This window comes from Parambassis ranga, chromosome 1 (genome assembly GCF_900634625.1).
Source record: "Parambassis ranga chromosome 1, fParRan2.1, whole genome shotgun sequence".
Taxonomy (NCBI): domain Eukaryota; kingdom Metazoa; phylum Chordata; class Actinopteri; family Ambassidae; genus Parambassis; species Parambassis ranga.
The window spans coordinates 12,501,762-12,522,095 of record NC_041022.1 but is presented as its reverse complement, the minus strand read 5'-3'; the positions used below and the strand labels follow the sequence as shown (position 1 = coordinate 12,522,095).

At 40.8% G+C, this 20,334-nt stretch overlaps 3 protein-coding genes across 3 annotated transcripts; 2 read left to right on the top strand and 1 right to left on the bottom strand.

The window, feature by feature from the left end:
* The first annotated feature begins 3,693 nt into the window (after window positions 1-3,693).
* LOC114434264 (OCIA domain-containing protein 1) lies at window positions 3,694-6,102 on the top strand. Its single transcript, XM_028403334.1, has 8 exons — window positions 3,694-3,868; window positions 4,099-4,177; window positions 4,288-4,341; window positions 4,420-4,467; window positions 4,585-4,714; window positions 5,286-5,446; window positions 5,686-5,844; window positions 5,964-6,102. Exons 1-8 carry the CDS (start codon window positions 3,815-3,817, stop codon window positions 5,999-6,001), a joined length of 723 nt encoding a protein of 240 aa, XP_028259135.1. The 5' UTR covers window positions 3,694-3,814; the 3' UTR covers window positions 6,002-6,102.
* Window positions 6,094-7,651, bottom strand: rhbdd2 (rhomboid domain containing 2). Its single transcript, XM_028403325.1, has one exon. It carries the CDS (start codon window positions 7,518-7,520, stop codon window positions 6,555-6,557), a length of 966 nt encoding a protein of 321 aa, XP_028259126.1. The 5' UTR covers window positions 7,521-7,651; the 3' UTR covers window positions 6,094-6,554.
* Window positions 7,652-7,907: 256 nt separating this feature from the next.
* On the top strand, window positions 7,908-12,763 carry chic2 (cysteine-rich hydrophobic domain 2). The gene is made up of 6 exons (XM_028403347.1): window positions 7,908-8,409; window positions 9,273-9,327; window positions 9,618-9,773; window positions 9,883-9,939; window positions 10,030-10,089; window positions 10,374-12,763. Exons 1-6 carry the CDS (start codon window positions 8,276-8,278, stop codon window positions 10,422-10,424), a joined length of 513 nt encoding a protein of 170 aa, XP_028259148.1. The 5' UTR covers window positions 7,908-8,275; the 3' UTR covers window positions 10,425-12,763.
* The last annotated feature ends 7,571 nt before the right edge of the window (window positions 12,764-20,334 follow it).

Genomic DNA, 20,334 nt, shown 5'->3' with positions numbered 1-20,334 from the left:
AAACAATCACAAGAAAACATACAATTTCACTGAAAGAGAGAGAGAGAGAGAAAATCAGTCTCATTGTCTCTCTGGGTCTGGCCACAGAATTTTATCGTCTCATGCAATGTCTTCTAGTCCAAGGCACCGGGGAACATGTCTCCTGGAGTGCCGTATCCAGGCCTGACATGATGCCTGGTCCATATCCTCGCATGCCTCCTTCCAGATGCTGGATGTCTAGTAATTCTGTGGAGTAGCAGTTTCAGTTTTACATGTACAGTATTGTTGTTTTTCTCATTAGAGTATGGTACTACTACAAAACTTAGTGTGAGGGAACTGTACTAACCCATTCTCATCAATATGTCCTCATGATGCTTGCTACAGTGTAGCGGCTCAGGCTGAACCCGTTGTCCAGCTTCCCTCAGGGTCATTCCATGGTTGATCACATGATCCACTATTGTAGCTCCGATGACATCAGTAATTCTATTTCTTCTTACCCTTCCTCCTTCCTCTTCACCTCCTCGTCCTCTTCCTCTAAATTCACGTCCTAGTCTTCGTCCTCCTCCTCTTCCTCATGTTCCTCCTCTAATTCTCACTCTTCTCAGTCTCCTCCCTCCATTGTTCTCCACACTGAAGCTTACCTGTGGCTTATTCACAGAGCTCATGCTGATTGCAAAGTGAACTAATGATGTAAAACAGTTCTCACATGTGACAGTGTAGCCAGACAGTTGGCAACATAGTGTAAATACTAGCCATAAATGTGTGTAGTTTTACTAGGAGTGTGTTGATCATTTGGAAGTTGTGTGTAAAGCAGTGAGTTGTGTTTACAGTTCAGCAACAAGAGTGCTGTCAATTGGATTATATTTATACAATTGCAAATTGTGTGTTACAAAAGTGCAAATTGAGTGTAAAGCAGTTTTTTTGCTTTTAGTTTTGCAAACTCAGTGAGTGATTTTGCTATAACTATTAATAGTTTTAGAAATTGTGCTATAAGAATCATTGTTAGTGTTTAAGCAATCAGAAAAAACAACTGAGAAGAGTGAGAATTAGAGGAGGAACATGAGGAAGGGGAGGAGGACGAAGACTAGGAGGTGAATTTAGAGGAAGAGGACGAGGAGGTGAAGAGGAAGGAGGAAGGGTAAGAAGAAATAGAATTACTGATGTCATCGGAGCTACAATAGTGGATCATGTGATCAACCATGGAATGACCCTGAGGGAAGCTGGACAACGGGTTCAGCCTGAGCCGCTACACTGTAGCAAGCATCATAAGGACATATTGATGAGAATGGGTTAGTACAGTTCCCTCACATTAAGTTTTGTAGCTGTACCATACTCTAATGAGAAAAACAACAATACTGTACATGTAAAACTGAAACTGTTACTCCACAGAATTGCTAGACATCCAGCATCTGGAAGGAGGCATGCGAGGATATGGACCAGGCATCATGTCAGGCCTGGATACAGCACTCCAGGAGACATGTTCACCGGTGCCTTGGACTAGAAGACATTGCATGTGATGTTGATGAAATTCTGTGGCCGGACCCAGAGAGACAATGAGACTGATTTTCTCTCTGTCTCTCTCTCTTTCAGTGAAATTGTATGTTTTCTTGTGTTTGTTTTGATGTGTGTGAATAAACATTCATACTTGAAATTTGAATCCCTGTGTGTTTATAGAACTATTTATGGCAAAAGTTTGACCTCACATGGACAGACCTTGTGCACAGAGAAAGCAAAAGCCAGATGTGTTTTCAGTTAATACCATCAGTGTGTAGTTGGCACATTGTGTGCTTAGTAATATGATGGTTTGTGTTAACTGTGTGGTACAAAAATACCATTTTTACAAAGGTTTGAAGAGTTAAGCAAGATGTATTGGCTTTTGCAAGAGATCTACAATGTTTTGCTGATTTGGTGTAAGGTTTTTTTATTTGTGTGTAGAGTTTTGCACAAATAGCCAATAGTTACAGAAATGTGCTTAAGCAATCAGAAAAAACTGTAATACCATCAGTGTGTAGTTGGCACATTGTGTGCTTAGTAATATGGTGGTTTGTGTTACAGTTTTTTCTGATTGCTTAAACACTATCAATGATTCTTATAGCACAATTTCTAAAACTATTAATAGTTATAGCAAAATCACTCACTGAGTTTGCAAAACTAAAAGCCAAAAAACTGCTTTACACTCAATTTGCATTTTTGTAACACACAATTTGCAAATGTATAAATATAATCCACTTCACAGCACTCTTGTTGCTGAACTGTAAACACAACTCACTGCTTTACACACAATTTCCAAATGATCAACACACTCCTAGTAAAACTACACACATTTATGGCTGGTATTTACACTATTTTGCCAACTGTCTGGCTACACTGTCACATGTGAGAACTGTTTTACATCATTAGTTCACTTTGCAATCAGCATGAGCACTGTGAATAAGCCACAGGTAAGCTTCAGTGTGGAGAACAATGGAGGGAGAAGGAAACTGAGAAGAGTGAGAATTAGAGGAGGAACATGAGGAAGAGGAGGAGGACGAAGACTAGGAGGTGAATTTAGAGGAAGAGGATGAGGAGGTGAAGAGGAAGGAGGAAGGGTAAGAAGAAATAGAATTACTGATGTCATCGGAGCTACAATAGTGGATCATGTGATCAACCATGGAATGACCCTGAGGGAAGCTGGACAACGGGTTCAGCCTGAGCCGCTACACTGTAGCAAGCATCATGAGGACATATTGATGAGAATGGGTTAGTACAGTTCCCTCACACTAAGTTTTGTAGTAGTACCATACTCTAATGAGAAAAACAACAATACTGTACATGTAAAACTGAAACTGTTACTCCACAGAATTACTAGACATCCAGCATCCGGAAGGAGGCATGCGAGGATATGGACCAGGCATCATGTCAGGCCTGGATACAGCACTCCAGGAGACATGTTCCCCGGTGCCTTGGACTAGAAGACATTGCATGCATGTGATGTTGATGAAATTCTGTGGCCAGACCCAGAGAGACAATGAGACTGATTTTCTCTCTCTCTCTCTTTCAGTGAAATTGTATGTTTTCTAGTGTTTGTTTTGATGTGTGTGAATAAACATTCATACTTGAAATTTGAATCCCTGTGTGTTTATAGAACTATTTATGACAAAAGTTTGACCTCACATGGACAGACCTTGTGCACAGAGAAAGCAAAAGCCAGATGTGTTTTCAGTTAATACCATCAGTGTGTAGTTGGCACATTGTGTGCTTAGTAATATGATGGTTTGTGTTAACTGTGTGGTACAAAAATACCATTTTTACAAAGGTTTGAAGAGTTAAGCAAGATGTATTAGCTTTTGCAAGAGATCTACAATGTTTTGCTTATTTGGTGTAAGGTTTTTTTATTTGTGTGTAGAGTTTTGCACAAATAGCCAATAGTTACAGAAATGTGCTTAAGCAATCAGAAAAAACTGTAAGCATTCAGAAAAAACTGTAATACAGGCTGATACAGGTGATAACCATTAGAGGGAGTTAGTTGATATTGTAACTGATTGTAGTCACATTGGATACTGCCAAATTAAATTTGTTCTGGATTTTGTATGCAAATAAAATAAAGGCATCAATATATAATAATTCTTCGCTAAATGTTATTTGTGTATGTTCACGTTTGAGCAGTAATAATAACCTTTTTCTTGTCTTCAATCGCTATTAACGTCACTGCAACTTTTGTACTTCCGGGTTACTGCAGCGTTAGCAGGAGCAATGACATTGTACCAAATAAAACAAAAGTCAGACCGCCGTGTGTCTTACACTCTGTTTATTCACATGCTTTAAAGCCTCAATAGGCACTGACATTGCTGCTAACATGTCGTCCACCACTACAGATTATACGGAGGAGCGGCAGCGCAGAGCAGCGCAGGTAAACACGTCAATAAACACACTTTGTCTGAGATGCTAACGCTATAGCTAATGTTAGCAGGCGTGAATGATACACGTACTGCAGGCAAAACAATCTTATCGGGAGGTGGTGCGCATTGCTTTCCGCTGTTGAAATCTCATTAGTTTGAAGTTTGGACTCTGCGTGGGTTTCCATGGTGTTTAGTGCAAAATTAAACAAACGTGTGCGCGCATGTGTGTGTAATTCTGCAGGTAGGCATGGACTACATTCCCACAGAGGAAGAGAAGAGGTTGTTGAAAGAGTGCAATACGGAGAGCATTATCTATCGGTGTAAGTTTGTGTCTTTCACATGCATGTTATGTTTACGTTTGCTGATTAGTAAAATTGTCAAACATGTTCCAGACTCCTTTTGTATTCAGTCTGACATGTCTGCTCCACAGCCATGCCCTTGTCTGTGATCAGCATGGCTGTCACTCAAGCCCTAGTATCAAGAGGTAATACTTTAAATACTACAGAGTATTTGCAACATGAAATATGCAGCTTACTTTGATACAGATCTGCTTGTATTCTAGGGTCTCTATCTGCATCTCCAAGGTTTGGATCTATGCCCAAAGTGGTCTGTAAGTTCATGAATATGTCAGTCTGTGAAATATTGGTTTTATTTGCCATTAATGGGCTGTCTAAATATTAACCTCCGTAAAATGTAATACAGCTAAACAGATGCTTCTACCATGCAGTTGCTGGCTTCTGTGGCTACCTGGCTGGAAAACTTTCATACATGAAGACGTGCCAGGAGAAGTTTAAGAGGCTGGAGAACTCCCCTCTGGGCGAGATGCTGCGACAGAGGACAGGAATGTCTCCACAATAGTGAGCAACACACTCATTAGTAATTAATGCTGGACTAATGCAGTATTAGAGTAAATGTATTTGAAAAATAATAATCAATTTCCCAGTTTCACACAATGGATAGTGTTGCACTGAAGCTGTGAGGAGCATTTATGTAAATCTAACAATGACATCATTTTAACAGATTAATGAAGCCTGTAACCTCTTTACTACCGTATTTTCTGGACGCACTGGAGTATAAGTCGCACCAGCCAAAAAATGCTTAATGAAGAAGAAAAAAAACATATATAAGTTGCACTGGACTATTAGTCGCAACGTTGCCTCTTGAATTCCTCTCAACTTAAGTGGTGTGGCTGCAGGGCATTGAGAATGAGACAAACACATTTGTGGACAAGCTGGAGGTGGGAGAGAACCGTCAGGAGAGGGTCAGAACAGCTACCATGATATCTGTAATCGGACGTCAGGGCACAAGGCTAACAAATTGTATATTTTTTATATATAAGTCGCATACCCAGCCAAAGGATGAAAAAAAGACTTATAGTCCGGTAGTACGGTCCCTCTAAGATTACAACTCTGTCTCTGTCCTTGCTAGTTCAAAGGGCCCTCAGTCTGAGCTGAGTGACACAGAGTCATTTGACACCACGTTCCAAACTGCAGAACCTCCGAGCCACATGTCCCCATACACCAGAGACTATGGATACAGTCCAGACCCACCCGTGCAAATGGGCAGACCAGATGACTTCACTGCTCCAGGTACCACAGAGGGATTCTGAATAAACAACTTAACAAAGCATAATACCTCATCTGTAGCTCACACCAGTCGTGGAAAGTAACTATGGACTTTTATGCACTTTTACTTTAGTTTTTAAACTTTATGCTCTTCAGAAAGTACTACAATTTTTTGGCTAACCATAAAGTGTAGCAGTAAGGTAACTGAACGCTATAATTTCACAGCATATAAAGATAACCAGCTTTGTCTTTTTAAAACTCAGCCCAGTCGTATGAGGATGAGGAGGAGCCCAGGAAGAAGACTATCCTCTATGAGGACTTGAGGCTCAAAAACAGAGAGAACTATGAAGTCACGCTTACTCAGAAAGCAGAAACTTTGCTCAAATCACCTGAAAAGGAGCCAGCAAGACCTAAGAAAGAAGGTACGCTGCTGCTGCAGAGATGTGAATCACACATGATAAGAGGACCACAGTGAAACAAGTTGTCTTTAAATTAGTCTGTCGAAATACTTACCTTTTTTTTAATCTCTCTCATGATATAGTGAAGAAGAACATATATGGAGACACCTGGGAAGACTGAACCATTTGACAATTTGATATGTAATCTGACATCACAGGGAAGTTGCTTTGAGTGTCATCAATGTCTTTGCAAGTGTCAATAAATCCATAAAATCAAGAAAATTCAATATCTATTTTTTTGTCTTTGACAGCACAAAATCAAAGTTACAAAAAAGAAATATCTAAGCCACATTTTTTTTATGTTCATGCACAAGTTTCATACAATAAAGTATTCATACCTGCAGCCTCCTGCTAAACACTCTATGATGAGAGGCTCTTATTTCTTTTCTGCTGAGAAACACCATCATTACTAAAAATGCACCTAAAGTAGCTTAAAAACTTGAATATAAGTTGTCATAAATCCTGTTAAGCTCCTCTGACAGAGACCATGAAAAGCAGTAATATTTCTGTCAATATAGAAAAAAATTATTTATGAAAAATGTTTACAAAAGTCATCTATAACAAACATTCAGAAGTGTCATAAATATATAGGCCACAGTTGTTTAGCAGTGAAAACAGTACAACATTGAATAAGGGCACACCTGGAATAATTTAAAGCTGTTAAGTAACACGCACTACTGTTGACCATGACTGTGGCCGTGGTTGTGGGTGCAATTGTGTCCATGAGTTAGCCCAAAGCTATGCACTGAACCGTGCCCCTGAAGGTTAAGAGGTGACGTCGAAGTGGACATAGCAGTGGTTGAATGTGGCCAGCCTTCATACATCATGGCTGTGGTATCAGCAGTGTTGATGCTGGACACTGGAGCATAAGCCTGGACTGGATAGGACCCAGGTGTGGGATTGATTTGTGGTAGCAATGTCTTTCTCCTCTCCTCTGTGGAAGCAGGGACAAAAATAACACCACTGATGTTCTTCACCAGCCTGAAAGGCATCATCTTCTCCAGGACGCCTGCCCTGGCTTCAGACATGTCCAGAAGCGAGAACCATCCTTTACCAAACATCCAGCCTATCAGGATGGCAATGATGTTACAGGGCAGCACACTGTGAGGGATGAGGGCTGTGGTGATTATAAGGAAGACCCAAGGGAGGGCCATGGTGGGGAAGCTAACGCCACACAGAAATCCTTTAGTCATCTTTGTGTGCATGGTAGTCAGGGCAACACAGGCCAGAGCCACGGGAACCAAACCCTCAGTGTGACCCTGCATGCTGTCATTCTGCAGGAGATCCAGAAAACTGTAAAAGAAGCCCGTGGTGGAAGACAGCAGAACGAACAGGAGCAGGAAACGGACCGTGCCAACACCTTTCTCTAGGCTGCCACTGAGACACATCAAGGCTGTGGCGTTCAGGAGGAGCTGGACCAAAGTTTGGTGGTAAAATGGGTGAACAAATAGTCTGTGGAGGTGTCCGTTTCGTAAAACACTCGCGCCGACGCTGAAGACGCCTTCAGGTAAGTTAAAATATGTTTGGATACCAAACAAAACACACGACAACAAAACTACTGTGAGGGTCCCACAGGTGAGAACAGGAAACGAACCTTTAAAGGCGCTGAAAATGATCTTAAAGTTATCACGTAGTAACATCTTACCAAACTAGTAAGGTACTGCTAATAATAACTAGCTTATTATTGTTTTTTTGGTAGGTTTCACCAACTGTAGTCCATCTGTTTCCTCCAAGCAGCAGCTAACTACCGCGTCCTCCTTTACTCGTTTCTTCTTCGTCGTCTTCTTCCTCATTTTGGCAGTTTTGACCTCGTTGGGCGCATTACTGACCTCTGCAGGATACGATTATTTACACAACAACATTTAGATGCTGAAACATCAGGATGCAATGTGTGTGAATACTCTCTATGCATGAGAACAGTAACATTTGTTCACTGATGTTGTCGAATAGGAACAACAACATTTTCTGCTGGAAGACGGAAAGAAGCAATTCGAGCAGATGAAGTAACTCCCATTCGAAAATCAAACTGTAGTATTTACTGTACATCGGTAGGAGGCAGCAATGCAGTAAACAGTACATATTCTGTGCAACATAGAAGAAGAGGAAGAAGAAGAAGAAGAAGAAGAGGCGTACGAGGAGGAGAAGAAGAGAAATAAATGACGTAAGGACGTCTGTCCCCCTTCCGGTGTCGTATGGTTACTGCGGCGGATGTTGATGTTTTGTTTCAGAGCTGTTTGCTGAACGATGTGAACTGGATCGTCTCCGGGACTGCTTGATCTTTTTGTGGCCGTGTTGCAGATTGTTCTTGTACTATTTTCTCGGTGAGGTTTCGCTGTTCATCGGCATCGTGTCTCTCCCGGTGTCTCTCCCGGGAAGCGCGAGGCCGAGTCGTGCGATGATGGAGGACTTTGATGAGATCTACGAAGAGGAAGAGGAGGAAGAGGTGGACGAAGACAGGGCCGCAGAGGAACAGCTCCTCAAGTACGCTCCGGACCCGGTGGTGGTACGAGGGTCTGGCCACGTTACTGTGTAAGCAATTGGCAAGCCTCTTTGTAGATGATCGAAAGTGAAGTTTAATTTTGACGTGAAAGGATAAGCCGAGGTTTATGAGGACAACTGGCTGCTAACTAGTTCAGCCGCCGCTGGTGATCGAGTATAGCTAGCTAGCTGCTAAAGTAGCGGTGAGCTAACTCAGCTAGCAAGCTAGGAGTGGCTAACTGGAGTTGGCTTTCGTTTCTAGTTGACTAGAGAAATGTCTACACTTTACGTAATTATGTGACAAAAATGTACAATTAGAATAACTCCTAGGCCCAGATAGCAATACGTTTTTGAGACAAACACTCAGCTATTTTGTACCAAGTATGGGAGCATAAGAGTATCAGGGCACAGGTTATTCTTAAGCGTATACACTTAATTATTGTTAATTATAGTGTTGTACATCTACACATATTATTTTCGTTGAGTACATACACTCGATTTGCGAACTCATTCACAAGCTTCTGTTTCCAACAAAAGTTATCTCAGCAGTCATTAGTTCCAGGATGTTGCGTCCTGTCCAGAGGAAGCAAGGAGCAGCCAACTGTAACATACATTATGCAAGTACTGTCACACAATAATGTTGCCATATTAAATCACACAACAGTCTTTTTAACTTACTTTACCATCACCATTATTGCTCTTTTTGGACACAATGGCAGCAGCTGCTCTAATCCATGCAGTTTGATTGATCATAAAGGTTTATGGGGTTGAAGTTTCCAGCATAAATCACAAAGTTCCTCCCTTAATAATGTCTTGAAAACATGTCCTTGTCATCTGGCAGAAGTATTTCAAATGACAACAATAAATATTAACCCCAACATGTTTGTTTCTTGTTCACTGTGTTCACCCCACAGGTTTGGGCTTAGTAACAAATTTGAATCAGAATTTCCTTCAGCACTTACAGGAAAGGTGAGTTTAATACATTAATAAAATGCAGCCATTGAAAAGACACATAAGGCTCGACTGTGACATGACCTTTACAAGGCCAATTAGCACTTTTCCTGGGATAGATGGATAATATCTGTGTAGTCACACTGAATTCATATTCTAAACACCAGCCATCATATAGTACCACTACTTAAGGTTTGATAATTAGTTTTTATACTGTGATTACAATACAGATGCAGAAGAACACAATACAAACCTGGCACATATAAATACTACATACTAATCATTCGATAAATGTGTATTTCCTGTAGGTGGCGCCAGAGGAATTCAAAGCCAGTATCAACCGTGTAAATAGCTGCCTGAGGAAGACGCTGCCTGTCAATGTTCGGTGGCTTCTGTGTGGCTGTCTTTGCTGCTGTTGCACATTGGGGTTCAGTTTGTGGCCAGTCATCTGCCTCAGTAAGAGGGTGAGTTAGCTATGCACATTTGTTGTGTCGCTCACTCGTGCATCAGTAAAAAACAGTTAAAGTTTTGATGAAAACACCATTGTATAGTGTTGCTTTTTTTACTTTCCAGACAAGAAGGTCCATAGAGAAACTTTTGGAATGGGAGAACAGCAGACTTTACCACAAGGTAATTTGTAATTGCTTGAATGAATGGGTGTAGATTCATAGTGAATGTTGTATTAAACATTCTCTGATCATAGTTGCTCTCTGTTTGCAGTTGTGTTTGCATTGGAGACTAAGCAAACGGAAGTGTGAAACTAATAACATGATGGAATATGTAAGTATCATTGTATTCCAGAGGAAAATTACTTCAATTATGTTTATTGTGGGTTCATTTCATCAGTTGGTTATAAATAACAGTTTACTGTGCACTCTAATATTAGTTCCTGAAAAAAAGAACCATTCTGCATTACAAAGAAAAAAACATGATTGAATATGATGCTGCAAGAAAATGTTGTGTAGAAGCTGCTGCTCATAAATGTGCAACACTGTGTACAGTGACTTATTGACACACAGACACCCATCCATGTCTTCCCACTAACTTTCTTGTATCACCTGCAGGTAATCCTAATAGAATTCCTACCTAAGATCCCTATCTTCAGACCGGACTAGTCCAAATGCAGCTGATCATAAATCTCCACTGCTGTCAACACAACCACAAGGCTATAAAGCTCCTGATTAACTGCCCTTCCTGAAATACTCCAGTAATTGTGTTTACATTGATCATCCCTCTTTGACCTTTGACCTATTGTCCCCTCACATACCTTATCTACAGCCTTGTTTACAAATCCAGCAGCCCCACACTTGTTTTGGGAGCAAATTCACCTTGTAACCATGAGCTATTAAGCTGGCACACTGGTGGGCAACTGCTACCAGCCTATGGGACATCAGGACACCAGCCATGGGCAGTGTTATGGATTTTGGAACTAGAGTTGGACACTGGACTCTTGAATGGCTGTGAGCCACAACTGGAATATTGTATCACCTTTATGCTCTCTAATCTAAGCACATGGAACAGTCAGACCATGATAACACAAACATTTTCAAATGTCACAGCCAACTGCACCTGCAAAAAATACACCCCAGTGCTTTTGTAACAGTTGGTTTGGTGCTCCAGATCTTCACTAGAGGCTGTGGAGGCAACATAACAGAACTCCTAAGGAGCCTTCATCCAAATCAGTTCTGCAGTGGACAGATTAGTCTCACAAAAACACAATGGGCCATTGGCCTGAACAGCTAAACTCCTCAACTACCAGACATCCTCTTGCCTCCTTTCCATGTCTGCACATTTCACTGTGCATCACCCTAACCCAGTGACAATCACACACTCTTTGACTGTACTGTCCATAGAATGAGTGGGTCTTTATGCCACACAGTTTGCCTGGAACAATTTCTTTTCAACATGACCTGAGTCCAGGCGATGGGCTGGCTGCCTAGCAACTGCTTCTGAGTCACAGTGGAACAAGTCGGAAAGACAAAACCGCTGGTGATGAAGAGGAACATATTTTCTTTTTCTAGTATCTCAAGATTTGTTTACTATTATGGTGAAAGAGAGGTAGTCTATACTTGCAAAACTGTTATGTGTGTGCGTGTCAGGAAAACACAGAAGGATAAGCAAAAAAAACAGACAAATCAGACATAAAGAGATTCTTATTACATTGTGAAGCAGGGTTCTTTTTGAAGTATTTCTTTGCCATAACCGATCTTTTGTTATTTTTATTTTGTTGTAATAATTCACAAGCGTGTGAGAGTGCTTTCTTGAAATAGCCCTGTCATGTGATGTCATGTCATGCGTCGATACTAACGCACACAGTGGCTTTTTTTCTTGAAAACCTTTACATGGCCTCTCTCACTCGTGTGTCTGCTGACCGTGGCTTAGTCCTCTGTTTTTGGTGTCTTTTACATTTAGAGGTTTGTGGCATATACCAGGGTTCTCTATTATGAAGCAGGATTAATCAGGCTGCTCCCAAATCAGGAAACAGGGACTGATCATATGTTCTCTATTGTAAATTGTCAATGAGGAGAAATGTCACCTCAGATAAACAGTTTTCAACTTACTCGTAAAAGATTGTACCAAACATGTGGTGAAAACAAGGTAATAGACTTTAGTTAGCTCTGTAACTATCCTGCCTGTTTTGTTTTTTAGATGAAGCACATCTCATTTTTCAATATCTTCTCAGCAAAAAGTTAACAAAACATAGATGAGGAGGGCCTTATTGTTAAGCTGTTCACAATCTGCACACCTTTATAAGAACACCCTAATAAACAGACTGTGTGGATGATGTATGTCAAAATCTGAAGGAAGCCACTCAGCTCTGGTGATTGTATGGGTCACGCTCAGGGGATTATACTAAATAACAAAATGTAGCATTGTAAAATCTCGCTGTCAGGTATGTTCCAAAGTTACACCAGGTTGTCAAGTATGATAACACACGTCACACATTACTTGAATTATTGTAAAGTGATGCATTTTTAATTTGTTTTGAGACTGACAAATATCCCTGAGGTAAAATACACGCAACCTTTCTGACGCTTCTGTGGTCTTCTGTGGTCCTGTTCAGATGGTGAGGAATCACATGCACCCACAAAGACAGGCATGCATTGTAGAAGTGTTGTTTTATTTGTTAAAAGACCCAAACTCACTTGATTATAGCTGGTTTGCCCATTGGTTCATCTGTCACTTTTCTATATTTTTGATTGTGGTCTTTTCTGTGTAAATCAAGGCATATGGCCATATGCGTATATTTGTGGTGTGTGTGTGTGTGTAAAATGTATGCATGTGTTCCTCATAGATCTGACTGTGATTGAATCTTGCACAGAAAATGAGTCTTTTTTTATATAATCTTGAACATATGTGTGTGTGAAAGAGATGAAAGATAATATGTACATGACTCATGAACAGATGTATGTACAGTAATAAACTACCAATAAACAAAGCTATGGGCATCTTCCTCTGATGCTGGCTGACATTATTCCTTCAGGGTGAGCTCATTGCTCAGTCCTTTCAGCATTAGATGCCCCACAGAGAGGTTTTGACTAGACACCCAATTTTTACCTTTGATGGTTCTGCACACTACTTTTATTGCCCGTCATATTTTTACTGAGCAACATTTTTGACTCTGTACCACTGAATCCACTATTTTATCAGCAGTGGCACAGAGATGTGTAATTCTTTTCTGTGGGAGAAAGGCTTCTGCTGACAAAAGCAACTGGGAGTAAACCATCCCCCTTGATAAAGAACCCCTCCCAGACCTTTTCTGCTGGCATCCACATGCAGGACATAAGGTAATTTTGGGTTAGTGAATGCCAACACAGCTACTGGTATTGTGCTATAGGAGGGCAGCATCAGAACTTTAGAGCCAGCAAACCAAGAATGCCGTCTGAACTTTGTCACCATGTCCATCATTGGTTGCTAAATCTGGAGCAGAAGAGTTTTACATCAGCAAAAAAACATTTGGACTGTGGGAAAACTAGTCAGCAGGTTAACATTCATCTAATGAAAATGAGTCAGACAAACTGCAGCCCTCTGTTTTCTGATTGAACCACAAGTCATACAGACACACACTTCTTTAGAGTTATATACTGGCCGTTCAAAGTGGCAGCAGTTTGTGATGCTCTTCATATAGCAGTTGAAGGTAAGACAGTTTGTATTGATTCATCTATAATATTATTGTTGAGAATAAAAAGTGAAATGAGTGTCTTTGGTCTCGGATGTAACCTTCACTGTGAAATGAAATATCTACTGGAGGATTATCAACAGTATCAGTCAGAGTGCAGAGCTGCACAAAGCAGTTTGTCAACACAAAGTTAGTACAGATCAACACTGCTAACACAATATACATGAGACTGTCTGTATGATATGTGTGCTGTTGTCACACTCAGTGTAGTTCATTCTGTAAATTCAATATAAATCTATCTGTAGAAAATAAACATATAAACTGTGTTTGTGTGTGTCTCACTGTGTTCTCTGTGAAATGACAGCTTCTCCTTGGAGTGCCAGCATTAAAATGTCAGGTGATGATCTGAAGGTGAGGTAGTCTGTCCTAATAAGCTGCTCAGCTCTCACTCCCTGTCCACACTCCCCTCCTTAACTCACCTGGAATCTCCAACCAGACTCTCAATGCAGAACAGAGGAGAACACGAATGGAAACTTTGCAAGTAAACTGCAGCAGACCGTCACTCTGTCACACACACACGACAGATACAACATCAGCTGCTCTGCCACATATCCTGTAAATAATTATCGTGTTCCTTCATCTTTCATTACTTATTTCAGTGGTTACATTATTTCAACAAGATTCATTTGGTCTTCACCTTTTTAACTATAAGAGTATTCCTTTCGATCAGACCAGTGTTTTGTGTTTTTACCTTTACATGTTTCGACTGCTTCCTGCAGTCTTCTTCAGAACGTGACTTCTAAAGAAGACTGCAGGAAGCAGTCGAAACATGTAAAGGTAAAAACACAAAACACTGGTCTGATCGAAAGGAATACTCTTATAGTCAGTGGTTACACTTTCCATTAAAGCATCAATCATTTTACCTTTTAGACTGTTCATTACAAACATCACCCCCTCCTCTTTTGTTCACAATGTTCTGTTAAAATAATTCATAGTCCTCTAGTTCCATGACCAACTCCTTACTGTCACACAACACATCTCTGAGGGCTACAGCAGTACATTTGAATGGTAGCTGCTGTAAATAGGCTAATAAGTTGCTATAGAGACTCCTGCTGTCAAAATGGCTCACAGAAAAACATTCTTGTGTAAATTTAAGTTCATCTTCTGGATAATAGAATAAAAATTCTGGCAGAGATGTTCATCCGGGTCAATGCTATTTTCATAACTTTCGGTTTTTGCTCTTGTTTCTGCAAGTATAAGGATTTTACATCATAACAAAACAAAAAGACAACAACAAATAAGACATTATCTTACGGTGCGCTGCACACCTTGCGGGGCCCTGGGCCTCGGCGTCTCGCGTTTTGTTGCTGGGGGTTTTTGCAGGGAGGTGTCCAATGGGCTGGTTGTGGGGCTACTACCACTACTCTACTCGGCTGCGGTGCCTGCTGGGGTCCTGTTTGTATGGGTCACCTTGGCTGGCGCCTAGCACCTGACTTAGAACTGGGACTCCAGCTGTTTAATTAAAACAAAGCATTGTGAAGCCCTGGAGTTTGACACCCAAATCATTGCATCCCAGCAGCAACGCACAACTGGAACTGATGCCGTTATTCAATTGTGCTGCTACTGAGAAGAGAAGCCAATTCCACACGATGCAACTTATATGGTGGAAAATTAATGACCAACATTTCCCTCTCAGCTTGGTTACGAAGAAACACCTTGGTGTAATTGCAACATGTGTATCTGCAGAAAGGATTTTCTCCAAGGCAGGACAGTTAGTATCTCAGAGAAAAAGTGCCATAAAAGGAAAGCATGTGAACATGCTATGGTTTCTAATTCAAATCTGTTGTCGTCAACATGGGAAAAGGGCCGAAAAGGGTACCGTACCTCAATTGATATGGCCCTGTTCCTCCACAGGTACCAGGGAGCTTCGGATGAAGGCAGGCTGCATCATGCAGTAGGGGGTTGAGGACAACATCTGGCTTCCTGGGTGGAAGCCAGCAGCTCCATGCAGGAGTTTTTGGCACAGAAAATAAAGACAAGCCTCAGACAGAGGAGGAGAGGACCTGAGCAGCAGCTCATTGCCTGGTCAGAACAAGCAAAATGTTTCATGCGATTGTTAATTTATTCATTTAATACATTTTATTTGTAATGCACTTTGCAACAAAAACAACATAAAATGGCCTAGCCAGAATAAGCTTTCCTAAAAAAGGCCTTTAAGCCATTTTTACCTCTGAGGTGGTCTTGCAGGGCGTTTCAGATGAGGAGCAGTGGCCGCGAAGGCCCGTTCGCCCATGCTCTTCAGGTGAGTCCTGGGAGGCTGCAGTTTGTCCCTCAGATATTCAGGGGCACTACCGACAGAGGTGAGTGTGGAGGAGGAGTTTGTATTGTATGTAGAAGTGGATAGGAAGCAAATGGAGTGTGTGAAGAACGGGGTAATGTGTTTGTGTTTCTGCACCCCCTCCTTTGTCTATCCCATTTGTAGGTGCAGCTTCTTAAATCATTAAGTCGTTTCTGTGACAAGTTCTTTGAGCTTAGGCCAGTGACATGAGACTTCTTTAAAGTTTCAACAGTTTACTAAACCAAAGGAATTAGGTTCCAAGTATAACAAAGCAAATGAAAGCTTCTTTCCAGTATATCCATAACAAGAGATCGAGTGTAGAAATCTGTGTAGTCACAGTCAAAGACTGCTGCGCTCTGTCCCTCTACATCACTCACACATTTTAGTGCTTCAGCAGAGTGATGTCATGCACATTAGCATGATTTAATAATATGAAACTTAATCACTAACATTCAAAATAAGCAACAGTCATTTCTTTTAAACATGCTAACTAAACATTAGACATTACAAAAATGTTAATTATTATTCATTATTTATTCTATTATGGCTCTAGCATGCCCCAAACCCCAACTGAAACCAATATCCAAAAGGGTAGAAACAAAGTTAAAAATAAAAACCAAGGGATGAAAAACTAACCAAACACAGGATATCCTCCAAATATCTAGGAGGACGAGAACATGCAGGAGGAATCCGGAACACAGAGGAAAGACATCACACCAAGGTAAGCTGATAATCTGACAAAAACAAAGGGGAGACAAGACACAGTAGACAAGGGTGACAAAACACAGGTGAAGACAATCAGGGCATTGCAGGTTATCACAGAAGGCGGGAAACAACAGGAAGTAAAACACAAGGGAATACACAATGAAGATGGGACTTTCAAAACAGGGAGAATGGGCCTGCAGTTCATGTCATGCTTATATATATGTATGCAGACTTTCTGACCTATAAAAAAAGCACACCAGGTAGTCTGAGTTAGAGCACATATTTTTGTTGATTGTCTAAATGTATATGTTGGTATTTATTTAACTGCTTTCATGTGTTTTATCTTTCACAAACATTCACTCTGTAAACATCAGTGGTGGCTGCTGGTCTTTCAAACAGGGGAAGCTTATTTTAGGCATACATTATAAATGTATGCTATTGCAGCCTGACCATTACTAATAAAGGGAAACATTAATTGATCCTGTTGTCAACCACAGCCATGCCACACAACTACAGCAACACACATGAAAATGATTTCCAGGAGTAACACACCTGGCCCAGTCAGCCAGATCATCACAGGTAATTACATTTACACATAAATAACATTTAGTGCTATTGTTTGTAAGTTTTTACCCAGACCCACCCACTGAGGTCTGCAACCACATATAAACCATGTTTCCCCACCAAACAGTTAGAACTGATAAAGCTGCTTGGATGAGCAGCGAAACGTCTTCAAGAAAACTCTACAAGTCCTGATGCCTTGCTTCTCTACAAGCACAGTAAAATGAGAACACTTCACTCTATGCATAACAGATAAGCTGAGAAATCTTTTTGTGTCCAGCTGGAACACTCATCCTGTCTAACCAGGGAGCTCATATACTGAATTCATATAAAACATGTCAAATAATCAAACCGAAAAGTAGGAGGGACCAACAAAGCTGCAAAACCCATGAACCAACAAAACCCTGATATATATACTGTATATATTCCTTTATCAGTAGTGCAGGCTGTGCATGTTAGTGGATAGTGTCATGTGTGAGTGGGTGTTGTATAATGTGCATCTGGACGTGTTCTGTGTGTGTGCTGATTTTACTCCAAAAAAACCCCTATGGGGAGGAGTATTTTAAAAATTGCGCCGCCACACGGACACCATTGCAGTAGCTTCACGGCCTTCATAGTGTAGGATGGGAAGGATTTAGAGCAGAAACAAAGTTGATGGTGTCAACTATGTAGGAGCAGTACACGTCCTTTTGAGTAATTTATACTGTATATAGTTATGAGGAAAGACAGGGGCACTGACACAAGTTTTAAGCCTAGCTGTATTTTGGCGATATGCCACAATATGAGCATGTGTCTCCAAAATCTGAGGATTTGAGTATGGAAAAAGTTTGAAAATGAGTAGGTCCTACAAAAGTAAATGACTGTGATTACATAGTTGCCACACTAGACCGTAGGTGAAAAAGCAGGCTGTGCCACATTAATATGTTGAAACCATACTGTTCTGTCGCTGTCCGGTGCTGAAATCATTGACCCGCGCTGTATCCCGGTGGCGCTGTCCAGTGCTGAAACGGCAGGGCTGCTCCCTCTTTGCCGTCGTCTAATGCTGATGGTTGTGGTTGATGTTGGAATTTCCTCTGGCGCAGTTGTTCATGGGCGACTGAAAACTCTAAACTCTAAACTTAACAGCATCTTCCCTCATTTGTCTGATTCTCAGAGGAAAGATATGGTCGAGAAAAAAAAGAGCGCTTTCTCTGCACAGATGATCGCCAGCGTTCATTTGAGTGTGTTAAAGCGCCAGTTGTAAATGCGTCCATTCTAGGTGCACCTGGTTTTGACCGTAAGTTTAAGTTGGCAGCGGGGTTATTCCACCTTCCAGAAGGAAGCTTTGGATCTTATCTTAGCTTTTATGTATTAGCTTTTCCTGTTGTCCAACGATTATCTACGGACCACAACACCTCGGTGTTTCTTAATGTGAAACGCAAACGAGAGGCCGATGCTCTGCTCGCATTTTCTACATGGCTTTCAGCATAGATGTTAGGCATATAAACGACAAGGATAACGTTTAAGCCGACACCCTGTGGTGGGCTTTGTGAGCCAGGGTTTTGACTTCCCCCTTTTCACAAACTGTGGGTAGAGGCGTTACGTCGCTCTCTCTCTTCTCTCTCTCTCCAAACATACGTGCCTTTGATCGAGGACCTTACTTTGTCACCAGACGACAACTTTTGTAAGTTGTTGTTTTAGGCAGAGATGTTTGTGTAACTATGATATTGTTTTTATTGATTGTGTTATTTCAGACTCTACAGTGTCTGAAATAACAATTCTCTGACAATTTTCAAATAAATTCATTTCTGCAAGAACTTACATGTCAGCATTTTATTGAATTATGGCTGCAAAGAGATTCTTCTAGACGTGTTTACAGCACTACAAATTCTGGTCAAGCTTGATGTCTGTGAAAATATGACCATATTAGGGTGTTCATTTCAGACAGACAGAGGACAAGCACCCTTCTAAAAGTGTATATCAAAACAATGGAAAAAGGCCCCGTACAGATTTGGTCACAAGTAAATCACACATACTACAGTTTTTTCTGATTGCTTAAGCACATTTCTGTAACTATTGGCTATTTGTGCAAAACTCTACACACAAATAAAAAAACCTTACACCAAATCAGCAAAACATTGTAGATCTCTTGCAAAAGCTAATACATCTTGCTTAACTCTTCAAACCTTTGTAAAAATTGTATTTTTGTACCACACAGTTAACACAAACCATCATATTACTAAGCACACAATGTGCCAACTACACACTGATGGTATTAACTGAAAACACATCTGGCTTCTGCTTTCTCTGTGCACAAGGTCTGTCCATGTGAGGTCAAACTTTTGTCATAAATAGTTCTATAAACACACAGGGATTCAAATTTCAAGTATGAATGTTTATTCACACACATCAAAACAAACACAAGAAAACATACAATTTCACTGAAAGAGAGAGAGAGAGAGAAAATCAGTCTCATTGTCTCTCTGGGTCCGGCCACAGAATTTCATCGTCTCATGCAATGTCTTCTAGTCCAAGTCACCGGGGAACATGTCTCCTGGAGTGCCATATCCAGGCCTGACATGATGCCTGGTCCATATCCTCGCATGCCTCCTTCCAGAAAAAACTGTAACACTGAGACAGTTGCTGTGAATACAACAGGCTATACCCAGTACTAATGTACTAATGTGAACACAAGGCTCATCCAGGTTTACAGTTTTTTCTGAATGCTTACAGTTTTTTCTGATTGCTTAAACACTAACAATGATTCTTATAGCACAATTTCTAAAACTATTAATAGTTATAGCAAAATCACTCACTGAGTTTGCAAAACTAAAAGCAAAAAAACTGCTTTACACTCAATTTGCACTTTTGTAACACACAATTTGCAAATGTATAAATATAATCCACTTGACAGCACTCTTTTTGCTGAACTGTAAACACAACTCACTGCTTTACACACAACTTCCAAATGATCAACACACTCCTAGTAAAACTACACACATTTATGGCTGGTATTTACACTATTTTGCCAACTGTCTGGCTACACTGTCACATGTAAGAACTGTTTTACATCATTAGTTCACTTTGCAATCAGTATGAGCACTGTGAATAAGACACAGGTAAGCTTCAGTGTGGAGAACAATGGAGGAAGAAGGAAACTGAGAAGAGTGAGAATTAGAAGAGGAACATGAGGAAGAGGAGGAGGACAAAGACTAGGACGTGAATTTAGAGGAAGAGGACGAGGAGGTGAAGAGGAAGGAGGAAGGGTAAGAAGAAATAGAATTACTGATGTCATCGGAGCTACAATAGTGGATCATGTGAT